This window comes from Quercus robur, chromosome 6, assembly GCF_932294415.1.
Source record: "Quercus robur chromosome 6, dhQueRobu3.1, whole genome shotgun sequence".
Taxonomy (NCBI): Eukaryota; Viridiplantae; Streptophyta; class Magnoliopsida; order Fagales; family Fagaceae; genus Quercus; species Quercus robur.
Window position 1 is genome coordinate 21,430,232 of NC_065539.1, and position 15,519 is coordinate 21,445,750.

The window sequence follows — 15,519 nt, forward strand, 5'->3', positions numbered from 1 at the left end:
TAGAGAACTATTTTTTACTATCGTTAAGAAGACAAATTATGATTTGTTATCAAATAAGTCTAACGCCACTTTTAGAGTTCATTTCTAGCATTTTTATTGTCACCAATCACAACTTACCATCTAAGCATGTTATGAAAAGGCTTTATCCATAGGCTCTGTCAAAAACAAAAAAGGATACCCCGTTGAATAAAAACAAGGCAGTTTGGATGAGTAAGGATGGCCCTAACATTTACCCTCAACATCCAAACAAGGGAAAATTACAGCTACCGACCAACAAAAGGCGACTGCAAAAATGAAAACTTAGCTAAACAACTTTTAAATAAGAGCGCACATGTGAATACCCAGATGTGTACAATTGTTTGGAAAGAGTACTTTTCTTCTTTGTCGATCCATGTGCTAAATTTGCTTCAAGTACAGACAGTTGCTCGAAATTTACACAGACTGATTGTGCAAAAAAAGATTAGAGCAAAGAGAATAAAATTGTGAGGTTTGCAACCATCATTATTACAATTTCCATCAGAGATATTGAAACAAATGGGAGAAGCAAAAAGGGGGAGCACATTTTATTGAACAATTTTCTTCATGGTACAAAATTATACACCGGCTAATGTTCATCCCATCCTGCCAAATATGATGGGATGCTACAGTGCCAACATCTACAATATATATGTTATAAATGTAACTCCTGAGTAGGGCTGAGAGCTATCATTTATGACCATCAGCCTGCCAATAAAGTCACCATGTCTAGAGACTCTAGTCCTTTGGGGAACATCCTTGTTGAAACTTATAATTACAACAAGTGACTTAGCTAACCTACTTACAAGTTTGATCTCATTATAATTATGAATTTGAAGAATCCAGCGAAAACGTTCAGCCTCAAGAAGTTTTTTTCTCATGAATCAGAGAGTCGGAAGTTTTTGCTCATATTGATGGTATAAGAACCTTGCATGCACCTTTAAGCTCTTATTTTCTTCAAATGACTGGATGTTGCATGTTTGATTAGAAAGCTTTATATGAGCTGAATCTCCACTCTAGATCTGCAATGAACCCAACCAAATGAACCGTGGTCCATAGTCAAGATTGATATAACAGGAACACTTCACAGCAGTGACAATAATATAGCATAAAAACTGTAACCAGTAAAATGCTTCACAATCCCTAAAGATCATAAGAATGATTGTGCAAAATGGTCAACATGCAAAGGCACATTATTATAGCAATTAGGAATTTTTCGTAACTGTTCATAAATTAGTTATACTGCAACAAAGAATTTGCACTTCATCAATTTATTTGCCATCAGCTTAATTAGTGAGCTCCTATATGGCCTGTAGCTTATTATCTATGCTAGTGGCTGAGGCTCTCAGTAACTTATTTCCAAGGGCAAGAATAGTGAATGGATGATGGTTGTTAAAAAATTACATATATCGAATCCCGATGATCCACTTTACGTGGTTGGAACTATTTTGTTCGGTGATATAATGAGCTGGCTCAAGAAAGTCTTACTCCTAGGTGCTTTATATCAGTCTTTAATTTGAGAATAAGATGAGATATTTAGGATTTGTTTGGGATCCACTTATTTTGCTGAAACTGAAAACTTTTTACTAAAAGTAATGTAGATAAAGATCAAAGTTAGCTGAAATAGTACAGTAAGACCTATGAATAGTACCAAAAAGCATAATGGGGGTCCATAAATAGTAGCAAAAATAAGCCGAATAGTAAAATAAGCTGGAGCCAAACACACACTTAATGATACCGAAAATCTATGACACAGAGAGGTTAGGTTCCTAATTGCTCATCATGGACAACCCAAAGGTGCTATAGATTAAATTGCTAAGTTTGGAATTTGCACAACTATAAAAAAAAAAAGGAATTATTATGTTTTAACTTGACATCCTATTTAGGGAATAAATCAACTTAATAAAGTTTGTCCACTTTCATGTAAGTGTTAGAGAATGCCAGAAAATTGTGGCTACCCTTTTATTATAAGCTGTCTTGCAATAATGTGGGTATATGTGAGATAAAGGTATTGGCAGCTGCTTAGCCCAAAAAAAAAAAAAAAAAAAAAAAGGTGGAGGCATTGGAAGCTGGTGCAGTTAGGTTTTTCCAGTGTGAACATTGTTTTGCTCTTGGCAGACCTTATCACCATGGCACAATGAATGAATGGTACATGCACCCATTCCCCTTGCTCAATGCTTGATGGGATCAGTTGGGTACGCCTATTTAATGAATGCCTTCCATGGGCTCTGGGTCCTACCCTGTCTTACTCATACAAAAGGGGAGTGGGGTGGTCTTAGCAGATTTTGAGAACAATTTTTCAGTCTTCCATTCCACACTCCCAGGTACACCCTCCAGTACAGCTTGTTTGAACAGATTCATTGAACAAGATAAATATTGCCGACATCAGAAGGTTGATGAACGATGACAAGTCATTTTATCATCTGCTAGTTCTTCTTCTTTTCTTTTATTTTAATATTATTATTTTTTTCTGAATAACATTAATGACATATGTTGAATGAAACAAATAACATTACTCCCCACAAGGAAGATATCCCATCTCCCACACCCACAGAATTCGGGAAAACAGAGGGCACTGAGGAAATGGCAGTTCTCCTCGTTCACAGACTCCCATGCACGTCAATTGATTGTTTAAATAAAATTTCATAAATTGAAAAAAGAGTTCCTTCTAGCCCATTTATTTTTCTTATAAAAAAATAAAATAAAATAAAAAACTTGGATTATTCGGTCACACGTATCTGACACAATTTTTAAGCTGTCTAGAATGAGAGGAAATTGAAAAGGCTGAATTATTGAATATAAAGAGGCTTCAATGAATGTTAAAAACAAAAAAAAGCTTTTTTTTCTTTTATATGTAAGATATTTTGTCTTATGTGTCCTGTAGATGTACTTGTATGAAGGGAGTTACTTGGGGCCTGGCATGGCTTATATTATTAAAGAGACTTGCACAGATGATTTAGAGAACTAAAACATTATGTAAACAAACTACAGAAATCTTACCAATTGTTTAAGCAGTTCCTGTAACCAACCTCTCCTGTTCATCTAATTTTCTGACCTTTAGAATACCAAATAGAACTTGAAAGCCAAAAAATGCGCAGATGGCATATGCTATAGTGGCAGGCACCTAAAAAGGAACAATTTGACCAAAGCATTGAATAAGAGTTAAGCACCACAGACACTTTATTCTGCAAAGAACAAAAATTGTCACAAATGGCTTACTCGAATGGAATTGAAATACAAAATTGTTGCAAGGTTTATTAGACTTCCAGCAGCTACAGCCTGTTAGTCAGAAGAAGATACAATCAAGGAGAGATAAAATGATATAAAGAATATTCCAATTTTTTTTTTCTGATAAATATCAGTCAAATTTATGAGATAACCTGTCCAAAAGATATAGAGAGGATACTGGAAATGTTTTCATTAACATTTTAAATCTCTAGGCTAAAACTTGTCATGGTAATCTCTAGTCTTTTTTAAAAAAAAAAATTACCTTATTTCCAAAACTGTACAAAGTTTCTAGTTCATGTCATGGTATAAACTACTTACAAACAGATATTCAATACTTTTCTTTTTTCTGTTTTTGGTGACCTGACCATGTGTTGAAAGCAAAAACCATTGTTATGTGAAAAAACTTGAGCATTTTGTAATTACACAACTTCCCATCCCCATGCACAGACCTTTCTTAGATACAGCTCTCTTCAAAATAGAAAATCAATACCTTATTTTCACATTTCAATTTAAAGTTACATAAAATACCAATCAAAATAGTGATTTGACAATGTTAGCACGTATGCTAAAAAATGGATTCCAAAATCTTCCAAAGAAATTATATCACCTAAGATATTGGTACAGAATTTCGGAAAGTGATGATTACTGCCACATCCAATAGCCTTCTTCATATAGACACGAAGCGGTCTACCATGTCTCCTTTATTTCTTTTATGTTTTTTCTTCTCCTTTTTCTTTATTCCCCCTTGTTTTGGTGCTCTGGGATTTGGGAGCCCCAAGGGCCCAATAACCATCCATGTTTCACAAATTCTTTTATTTGTATTTGAAGAAACCACAAAGAAAAGAAATAAATTTTTTTGTGGGACTATCATGTGCTGAAACAATTCCATCTAAGAGTTCATGAGAAAGACTTGCATAATTCCACTAGGAGATCAGCCAGCAAAACTCACATTCCCTATTGTTCTCTGAACAGCCGCAACACGCTGGAATGCCCTCTCAGACTCCAAAGTTCGAACTCGCAGTTTAAGATCACCTTGCTCCTGTATTAAAAGGAGAACAGAACATCAAAATGAAAGCCACATCAACAAAACATATATCACATAAACAATTTTGAATAAACACCAATCGTTGGATAATTTCTGCAAGCTTTTCAACTCTGTCAGCCTGTCTGAATAAGTTGTAGAATGCAATTGACTGCCTGTCCCATCTCTTTCTGATGTCCTGACAGATATAAGATTCACTAGGATATTAAGAAACATACCATATCAATATACAAGGTAACAGTAGAATCGAGAGAGTTTCATTTGCATTCGGCCAAAAAAATAAAAAGATGAGTTTCATTTGCCTTTAAGATAACTTCAACTCCTGCTTCCCGAAATCTTAGCAACTCCATTGCATAGCTACAACGTAAAGCATCAAAGACAAGTCAGATAGACTGAACATATGGCTTGCTAAATCTCAAAGAGTTGGTTGAAATTAAGATTAAACTCACGGTTTAGCAATCTCAGTAATATCAAATCGAGGGTCAAGGCCTTTCCCAATGCCATCTAAAACTGCAGAAACGATCATAATTTACTATTCTTAGGTTCATGTATCATAATCCAATTCATAGCTATGAAGCGGCCGTGGTCTTTTTATATTACCTGAAAATGCTCTAACAACAAATGTGAATGTGGCAGGAAATCGAAAGGGTTGATCCGCAGCAATGGCTAATAAATCTTCCCCTATTAAGAGAATGCAATGGTTAGCATCTCATCAAGTTCATGGTGAATAAGTGAAAACCATAGTGCTTTCATTTGCTCCAAGGTAGAAAATTACACAACTAATTTGAGGGTAGGAAGTTCAAACATAAGACAGTATTTGTTTATTTTACTAAAGTTTTGCATACACAGGCATACACAAACATGTTACCATTGTACATAAATACATTATATAATATTCAATGATACTTTTGCCACAATTCATTTAAATTGCTCTTGATAAATTACCAATTGTCCCAAAAGTTTAAACAATTAGGAAATGCTACCAATTGTCCCAAATACTTAAGCTATTAGGAAATTATTAATTTAATCCTTTAACCAATATTCTAACACTCCCCTCATGTGTGGACCTAGACTCCCCCTTAATAAGTGGGGCCCAAAATGTGGGATTTTAAAATTTTAAAATGGGAGGTAGAGCAGAGATAGAGTTTGAATTCATGACCACTTGCTCTGATACCATGATAATTTACCAATTGCCCAAAGGCTTAAGCTATTAAGAAATTATGAATTCAATCATTTAACCTATATTCTAACAACTCTTACAAGACCTAAAGCTTTAATCTGCCAAAATACAGTTGCTTGGGTTCCCATCAAACAGGTACATAAATCTAACTCCAGAGTATGCCTTAATTCCCTAGGTCTCAAGTTACACAATGTGACCCCAGTACAGAATCGTTTCTGAAAAGCCAAGGCTTCTCGTAAAACAGAGGATAGTTCTTGGATGAAGAATACTAGGGCAAGATGCATTGTATTGATTGGGCCCACACCCACCACGTGTATTTAGCTCCCAAAATCTTTTAAAATGGTGCTATATTCAATATCTCATTAACAAGCATAGAACCTATCACAGGCACAAAATCTAGACCAGGTGAATTACCAATTGCAGCCAGCCTTTGTTTCTTTTTCATTACTCTTTCCTCCTTGCTCAATGGCTTTTTAAACCCAAGTTCCACTGTTGTTATCTCTCTTTCTTTTCTTTGTGCAGCAAGACGCTCTTCAAAACTGCAAAATAGTCAGCTTAGAATTTCATTTCATGGTTAGAGAAAGGTTTAATCAAAAAAAAAAAAAATGTCTTGAGATTTCACTGGTACTTCTTTGTTTTATGTTACCCAAGGGTCCCAGTGCTTATTTGAGGTTCACAGTGCAAAAAAACAGTAGCATAATCAGTGCAGACAACGTGTAGAGCTGTACTTAAAACAATATCATCGTACTAAAATACAAAATAACAGAATATCACGTATAGGTAAAGTCAGCACATTTTCAAATCCACCCTGTACATGATTAAAGATAACACAAGCATTACAGTATAACTCACGGTTGACAGCATATAACACTACCAACATTAGGCTAAAACATTATTCCAAAAGCTAATATCTTCATATCTGGTGGATTTTTAAATGACTTCTATGTCAGCTCTATCATGCAATAAATTAGTCAGGTAGAAGCATTGGTAGTGCTCTTCAAATGTAATACATTTGACCTGACATAAAGGCATTCTGCCCAAGTGGGCATTTGAGGCATAGCTAAGTTTAGCTTAGTTCTGTTTTTTGTCAAATAATAAATAATAATAAAAATTATTGGTAATTTTACACAAACAAAATAATATATCAACTGGCAGAATGCCTTTTTATCCAATCTTTAGCTCAAATGGCAAAATAACATATCAAAGAAAGTAAGCAAAAGCATTAATGAAATAAAATCTTTAAAAGAGAAAGAAAGATAAGAAATGGAACCCATGGGAATTTTCCACTCAACTCTCGCTATTATTCTCTACACTAAGAGCACCTGTTAAGGAAGAACTGTGCTGTTCGTCTGACAGCAGTCATATCTCCAGTAGGCACAAGAACACCCATTTGAATCATTGCCTGAAGGACCTGCACCAGCGCAAAAGTTTCCAGTGATAAAGTAAACACAAACCAAGCATGGGAACCACAATATTATTAACATATGGTAAAAGTAATGATGGCCACTTTTGCTTGAAAGTTGAAATAATTACCTTGTCTGGATCCTTCTCATAAACTCCATAGAATGTTTCCAGTAAACCTTCTCTGATATTTGGACTGATACTGCAAGTTAGAGACAGAAAATGCACAGGACAGTCACGAAAGAAAACTTGATAAATGTACTTGTCAGTAAATTCCTACAGTAGATAGACAGCAAAGGGTCCAGAAATACCTTCCCATCATTCCAAAATCATAAAAAATCAACCTACCACCGTTGACATCATCAACGGCAATATTTCCTGGATGCTGCAGATAGGAATAAAAAGAGGTTCTGATTACATCTAGCTGATAGATATTTAATAGCAGGATTGTATGTGATTATAAAAAAAAAATGTGGACACAGTTTCCTTAATTGTAGATCACAAATGGATCCTTAAAAACCTGAGTAAGACAGAAAACATGGAATTCTAACAAAACTTCTCTGTCATGGCTATTCTATTGAAACAGCATTAAATAAGAGAAAAGACACAAACAGATATATTCAAACTAACAGCCAAGAGGGACTGATAAAACCACTGTTCAAGAACAGTATAGTGCGAGGGTTTTCTAGACCACTTTTTAAATTATTTATATGATTCTAATATATATTTCATAAGAGTTCTCTTTCTCCTCTTTACAATAAATCTGTCTTGCCTATATCCAACAATATAAAAAGGAGACCTCATTTTAGCTTCTTTTTTTTTTTTTTTTTTAATCAAGGATGCATATTGAAAAACCACTGCGACAATGCAAATCAAATACAGTGACCATAAATGTGTTTGGGTTGGAATCAGATTTGTCAGGTTGTTCAATGCTGTTCCCTTAACCCTGGTTGACTTTTAGAAAATGCCACTGCACTCCACCAGAGTTGCCCTTTTCCTTATCTAATACCACCGTATCATGGAGGGACAGTCTGACACCAAACAAAATAAGAATTACAAACAGAGACTCGTCCAACTCCCCCATCCCCCCTTCTTTCTATCTTCCTGACCCCGCTCATCGGCTCATGTCTGTGATATCTAGGAGACTGAACTTTTCAAATTAAACAAGTTAACTTTATGCGCATTGTAGTCCAAAGTCAAAATACTTTTCTCCAAATAAAAAAAATAAAAATAAAACGCTATAAATTACAAATTAAGCGTCCGTTGATTCCAATTATAGATTAAAATTAAGAAAGAATATTTTTCTTCATAAATGATATTTTAATTTCAAGTTTTCCCGCGCGGGGGGGGGGGGGGGGGGGGGGGGATGTTGTGTTAGAATTCTAGCGTTTTAGCTGGTGCATCAGGTGAATGCCACAGCCGTCAGGCAAAACTCACACTTCAAAATGTTAGGGACAATCCTGTAAAGCATGAGCCTTGACACATTGTTGCCTCAAATGTGCAGCAGATTTTTAGAGAATCATTCCTTAAGGCAAGCCTTCAGACATAGTTGTTGCACATCATTAAAAATTAAATATAAAAAACAAAAACAAAATCAACGTAAGTGCATAAGCAATATGCAAGCACAATAAACTTCTGTTCTGGAATCATTTTATAATTCCACAAAGTAGTCCTAATTGGACAATTGTAAGCATACTTCAAAAAATAGTATAGAACCAAAAATCAAAAGCAACAGCAGGAACTCACAGGATCAGCATGGAAAAAACCATGAGACAGAATTTGTTCCAAGTATGATTCAACAGCATATCGACCCAACCTACAGAATGTGGCACTAGAATCATCAGGTCACATGTGATGTGTAAGAGTTGAAGGTCACTTGCAAAAATGATTTCACCAAGATGAAAAGGGAGGGAATTGGATTAACCTTTGGCGATCAACGCCCAGCTGATCCAAAGCTTTTATCTTGTTTATCTTGATCCCTGGGACATACTCCATTGTCAGAACCTACATGCATAAAATTATAATGATAATAATTAGAAAGGAGAGAGATATTAAAAAAAAAAAAAAAAAAAAAAAAAAAAAAAAAAAAAACTAATGTTCACTTGTTGGGAGGTCACTATACAGAAGAATTAAACCTGCGGTGTTGTGTATTCCCAGAATATTGATGGAACTTTCATGTAATCCATATTTTTGAAGTTACTTGCAAATAATTCTGCATTTGCAGCTTCCTTGGTGTAATCAATCTCCTGAAATTTCAAATTTCCAAATTTCAGGTATGGGGAAGAAGAAGAAAAAGAAGGAGAAGAAGAAGAAGAAGAAGAGAGAGAAACAGAAACAGAGAGAGGAGCAGAATATGAAATTAAAAATAAAGTACGTTCTGCATCAATGATCTATTAGGGACTGAAAAATGCAAAATAAAATAAGATCACAGCGTATTTTTAAACTTCTGCTTATCACATCTAATCTGTTGACTCATAAAAGGTTGAACTAAAATGGCAACCCAACACAATTTTCTTTCACAAATAGGATTTGAATTTTCCCATAGTTATAGCCTGCAAAGCAGCTCATGTACAATCTTCCATCAGAAGCCTTGTTCATCAAACCACTTCAGAACATTATGTTATATTCAGCACAGAATCAGTCTACAGCGTATTCAGCAATATCTTGTTCTCTCACTAGAACAGCATTCCTTAACAAACCATCAGGAAATCAATTTAATTCCAACTTGAATGACTAGAATGTCAACTTGACCATAATATCTAACATGACTACATGATGACCCCATGATGCTAACTGGAACGTCATTGTAAGCTCTTTATTATCAATTAATTGATGTTTGGATCACCTATGGGGAAAGGGGATCAAAACCAACCAGGCCAGTGCACTGTTAAGGAAACATGTCCAACAAACTAGATTTATACTAGAAGCAAATGGATTGAGTAGCCTTTTTCTAACACCGCAAGATCAGGTATTGATAAAAAGGATTTTGGTCATAGTCAACAGGGCAGGATACCACACTCAACTTGCCCTGTTTGAATATAAGAAATTTGAGAGGTCATTAGCCAACTTCATTGGCACATTCTGCTTCAACATTTTACTTTATGCTGGTCACAGACAAGATAACTCATAGAGCATCGTTTACTAGCAACCTTGACTCACATTCTCCTTTTTCTTCCCTCGGCCTCTGTTGCATGACTGAGCTTCGCAATCAACTTTCTCTAGTATTGTCCTTAATGTTGTTGCACGAAATCCCTCAAATGATTTAACATAATATTACTAGTCTATTTCTTTGTGGGCCTTACTCTTCCATATCAACATCCTTGTCTCAATTAAATTCATTTTACATTATGGATATGTTTCTTCTTTAAGCATAGCAACCCTTATAGTCATGTTGTGTGCCTTAAATTTATGAAAAATAGTAAGGTAGTTTCATAATAAATCTAACATAAGAATGAGGCAACCAAGGCAATATGACTACCTGATATAAGACATTAGCACACTCATCATAGATAGCAACCCAATCCCTCTTTGCACCGTCTGACTTTGGGTCAACTTTTTGAAGATATTCTGCAATTACCTGAAATAAACAATGACCATGCACATTATAACTGCAAAACCCCTAAAAGTAAAAACAAGTTACCCCTCAAATGCATTCCACATATAATTTTGTAAAACAATGTGGATGCCCATATAGATGTAAACACAACATAGACGCATAGAGACATTAAAAATTAAAAAGAAAAATTAAATTAAAAGCCTCCAAGTTTCTTCATTACCAATACCATGACATCACAATCATGGTATATTAAGTAATATATCTAATGAAAAATGTCAATTTTTCCAGGACAAAAGACCAAAAATCAAATTGATGAATAATTAAGATTTCATGACTATAATGACCACTAAAAGAATAATGCCAAAAAGAAAACTAACCCTCAGGTTTTTAAGATCAATATCAAAAAGACCCTTGAGACCAGGCCTTTGTACTTTAACAACAACTTCCTGTCCCTTCAATCTTGCACGGTGGACCTGACCTGTATAAATTAGATAACAGAATTTGATAATTCAAAATTTATCAGCTATGAAACTGTAAACCTAAAAACAGCTTTACCATTATAAAAAATGAATAAAAAAAAATAAGGAACACTTGAGCTAGGTTAATTTACTTTCGCACAAATTTCTGTATAACAAATGTCAAAAGCAAATCAAGGTTACCAAGACTAGCAGCAGCTATTGGTTCATAGTCAAAACGATCAAAGATAGCAGTCACAGGAGCTCCAAGCTCTTCTTCAACTATAGACACAGCAGTCTCTGATGGGAAGGGAGGAACTTGATCCTGAAGCAAAAAAGCAATTCAATTCTAACATAAAGAATCGCCAAATAGAAAAAGATAGCAAACCAATAATATTCAGTGAATGTTGTTCATTTGTTCTTTGGGAAAGGTAAGGAGAAAAACATGGTTAGCTTTTATATTCAGAAACTTAATAGAAAAGCAATGGTAAATGTCCAAAAGGGTGGGGGAAAATAGTAATTAATAAATTATTAAGCCAATGAGCTCTAGCTCAAACAACACTTCCTTCTTCCATAAGAATGGGTGGAGTGAGGCCGTGGGTTAAAAATACACATGGTGCACAAGTAACTAACCAATAGAAATAATTTAGCTTAGCATTTGTGACAAGAAAAAAAAGGGCTATCAACACTCATAAATGATATTTAATAAAACAACTTGAACCTGAAGTTCTGACAACTGATCAACATATTCTTGAGCAAGAATGTCCACCCTTGTGGAGAACTGCTGGCCAATTTTGATGAATGTAGGACCTAATCTCAAAATACTTTCTTTAAGCCATTTGGCAAGGGCCTTCCGCCTTAAAGTTTTCTTCTCTTCTGTCATTCCTCCTGCAAATTCACATAATTGATATTACGTCTAGATTCAACCACCACCCCCTCTCCAGAAAAATAAAAAAAAATTAAAAAAAAAAACACTCAAGTTATGTATTGCTCGAGAATTCTAGATTTCAAGCCCTCAGCAATTGCTCTGCAACAAAATCTTCTAAAGCAAAACCTTACAAGAAAAATGTCATAATGAAACAACAGAAACAAAATGAGAATGAAAGCATAATTGCAAACACTCTAATTAATTACAAAGATCAGCAAGGTCTATATTAGTTTCGAATCCTTGTGATCATCTAGTGGGCCTTGACCATCTGGACTACCTCACATGACAAGGTAGGGCTATTAGAAGTTCTATTTCACAGCCATCCCAACCAGAATAGGGGACAAGAACTAGTTGTAAACTAAGCATAACTTTTGGAGTGAAAGATTTGAACACCTTTTTTAGAAAAGAAAAATAGCACAAATGGGTTCATGCAGCCAACACCAAGTTGTTGGGATCAAGGCATTATTAAATACCATAAAGGGTTAATGACTCAATCGAAGTATTCATAATACATTCTTCTTCTTTTTTTGGAAATATAAATAAAACTATATTACAAAAAAGATGAAAAGGTACAATGAAAAGCCAAAGCACACAGGCAGTGTGCTAAGAACCATAAAAACAACAATTATGCATGCTAAGTACAGCTATCTAGCAAATCTGATAAGGAAGTAAACGTAAAAATTTCCGAAGCATTTGTCCATTCGAGCAAATTCTGGAAGAAAGAAAGCTTTAAATATTCATAATACATTATTTGTTAGTTTTCGTCAAGAATCTATTATAAACATAACTTTCAAAAGTTACTTGCTGTGTTTGTTAGATGACTCAACATCAAAAACACTTATGAGGCAGCCAACATTGTTCATTCTGAGATCCTAATAGCAATGAGCAATCATAGTGCATTCCTATGCTAACAAATCCAGTGAGAAGGTAACATGGTGCAAAAATCCCAATGAGATAATCGAATAATGAGAACAAGAACTCCTTCACTTGGTCAGCTGGTTTAAGGAGCAGAAGAGGACAGTATTGTTCTTTGTGCCATTGCTCAGTGATGAGTTCATTTCTGCTTCTGTTGGCCATGTCATAGGAAATTTTTTCTCTGCTCCTTGAGAATCCGATTCCAATGCCTATAGGTTTTATTTATGATCACGTTAGTTAAAATAGTTCATCTTCTCTCAACCATTGATACCATGTTTGGATCAGTGTAGCTTGCTCCCGATTGGAATCTAATAGGATTTATTCTTAGAAAGCAATTCCAAGTTTTGATGGTATAAACCTTTGGTAATGTTGTACCATGGGCTTATGAGGACTTTCTTTTCATCCTTGACACTTGCAAAGTATTTTGCATTCAGGCTTAAATATTGCAAAAGGCTTGCTTTATTTCTTCACTAGGACTCCTAGATGGATAAGTAAGAGCCAGATTTTCAGAGCTATTAAGAATGCAACAGTTGGAGTTTTAGTTAAGAAAAAAGCCTTAACTACATGCTTTCCATTGTTTGAAAATTTTCAACCAGTAGAAGCGCCTGACCTCGATAAGAGAACTTTTGATTGTTCAACCAAGCCTTAAAGATAAATGCTAGAACAAATCCCCATATTTCCAAGGTTCTCTGTATTGTTGAGTAGGTTTTGAATCTACTCCAACGGCCACCAGGTGTAACAGAAACCTGCAAAAGCCATATTTTAGCAAAACATTATTCTCAACATATATATAGGTTACCCTTATGAACTTATGTATATAAAAAAAAAAAAAAAAGCTAAGCTTCAAAATAACTTAAAACAAGATAATTATTTCTTGAAAACGTTCTGGTCAATATGTCATTAACAAATATGGATTTGCCATCTACCAACTGGTCTGATTCCGAGAATATATTTTAGCACAAAAAAAAAAGGAAAAATAAACAAAAACAAGCAAACAAACCTTTGAGAATATATTTGTAACTTGTAAGGAATATCTTCACAAATATGCATAATATTATATAAAGCTAGAAGGCCTGAAGTCAGCTCAAAGTCATAAAATTGCATGCTGAGATTTTTAATTATTCCTGACTAACAAATACAACAACAAAGCTTAATTCCCAAAACTAAGGGGTTAGCTTTTTTATAGCCAAAAAAAAAAAACTACTTATGGGCTTATGGATCCTTAACAGACTAATTAGGACTGTTTAAATGTATATTTCTCCGCCATTGTATCCTAAATCATACTCTCTGCCACCTCCTTCACTAACATTTCTTTTCTTTTCATTTTTTTATCACTGCAACCTCCTCCTTTGTCTGAGCTTGGAACCAGCTATGGGACAAACAAAAAATATGAACACTAGGTACAGACACAGATGGTGTTATAAACTAAACTAATGACAACTAAAATCTATCAAAAACCACCATGTCAAACACCACCAACCAACTAGTACCCTAACTTCCATGATTGATAGCCAAAGTTATATTCTTCAATAACACATATTAAACCAATGTCTCTTTGCACACGTCCTAGATGTAATAGAATAAGCAAGAACATAAAGTAGCATTTCTGTGAAATATCCCACATAAGATTACACAATTCTTTCTCCCATACAACACCCACAACAACAACAAACACTCACTCTGCATTCCTTGGCATAGAGTTGGGTCCTTCAAAATCGAACCCTTGAATTTTCAAATTCAACTAAACCTCAACTCCAAAACAATAATATCACAGCAAAACAAACACTATTCCTTCAAATAACACAGAATTGAAAAATCAAATTAATTAACATTTTTTTTTTTTTTATATATATACCTCAACTTCTTTCCCGGCTTGCTTAAACCACGCATCTTCTTTACCGATCTCCTCTAGCCTTCTCTTCCTTCCGTCCTCCTTCGCCGCCGAATCCTCCACCACCTCCGCTGCCGCCGGCGCCGCCACACCATTTCCATTCACATACTTCACCAAGCTCCCATTCTCACTCTCCACCGCCGCCGCGCCATTCGAGTACCTCCTCTCCTCGTACCGAGAAGCAGCAGCAGCTCCATTATTTCCATTCAATTCCTTGATCAACTTGCTCTCTCTCTCATCGACTTCCACCACCGCGCTTCCTTCTTCCTTCAAAGCTCTGATTCGACGAGTCCGAACAGAAACACAACCGTACCTAAGGTTTCTAGAGAGAGAAGAAGGTTTAGAGAGAGAAACTCGGCGCTTGAGTGTGGATTGTGGAGAGAGAAAAAGGAGCTCGGGTAGCAGTAGTGAAGTAGTGGCCATATTTATCAAACTCCAAACTCTAACCCTAATTTTTCATTACAGAGAGAGAGGGAGAGAGAGAGAGAGAGAGAGGAGAGAGATTTGAAAATTTTGGAAGGCTCAAAATTTGTGGTTGTGACAGTGAAGAAGAAGTGAGAAGAGGAAGAGACTAACAGAGAGTGAAAGACAAAAAAAAGAATAAAATAGTATTATGAATAAATAAATAAATAAGTGAAAAAACAAGAAATGGAGGGAAGCAAGTGGAGGTAGTTGGGACACGTGGCAAGCGGGAAGATGAGTGTTGAGGATTTGGGGGTTTCTGATTGGTTGAGAACCTTCACGGATTGCTTTTAACCACAAACGTGGAAACTTTTTTGAACGCTTTTTGGCTTACGTGTTATCCCACACTTCCAGTTGTTCCTGCCTTCTTTTCTTTTCTTTTTTTAAATATTTATGACATGAATTGAATACAATGAACAATGTGGCTACGAATAAATTTGAAAACT

The 15,519-nt window shown here is 35.2% G+C and overlaps 1 protein-coding gene across 1 annotated transcript; it reads right to left on the reverse strand.

Moving 5' to 3' along the window:
• Positions 1–540: 540 nt before the first annotated feature.
• Positions 541–15,203, reverse strand: LOC126733229 (protein ACTIVITY OF BC1 COMPLEX KINASE 8, chloroplastic). The gene is made up of 21 exons (XM_050436452.1): positions 14,576–15,203; positions 13,331–13,466; positions 11,599–11,765; positions 11,082–11,202; positions 10,800–10,900; positions 10,345–10,443; positions 9,002–9,112; positions 8,791–8,870; positions 8,613–8,682; positions 7,178–7,251; positions 6,999–7,068; positions 6,788–6,876; positions 5,880–6,004; positions 4,886–4,966; positions 4,735–4,795; positions 4,588–4,642; positions 4,365–4,463; positions 4,193–4,282; positions 3,235–3,294; positions 3,016–3,139; positions 541–1,037 (listed from the first exon to the last, which is right to left on the reverse strand). The coding sequence occupies exons 1-20, from the start codon at positions 15,032–15,034 to the stop codon at positions 3,023–3,025; spliced, it is 2,265 nt and encodes a 754-aa protein (XP_050292409.1). The 5' UTR covers positions 15,035–15,203; the 3' UTR covers positions 541–1,037; positions 3,016–3,022.
• Between the last annotated feature and the right edge of the window lie 316 nt (positions 15,204–15,519).

Coding starts and splice junctions, on each gene's coding strand:
- LOC126733229 (XM_050436452.1), bottom strand. CDS start 15,034: ATGGCCACTACTTCACTACTGCTACCCGAGCTCCTTTTTCTCTCTCCA. Junction 7,252..8,612: donor GTTTTTTCCATGCTGATCCT/GTGAGTTCCTGC, acceptor TCCTATCTGCAG/CATCCAGGAAATATTGCCGT. Junction 4,643..4,734: donor ATTACTGAGATTGCTAAACC/GTGAGTTTAATC, acceptor TTTACGTTGTAG/CTATGCAATGGAGTTGCTAA.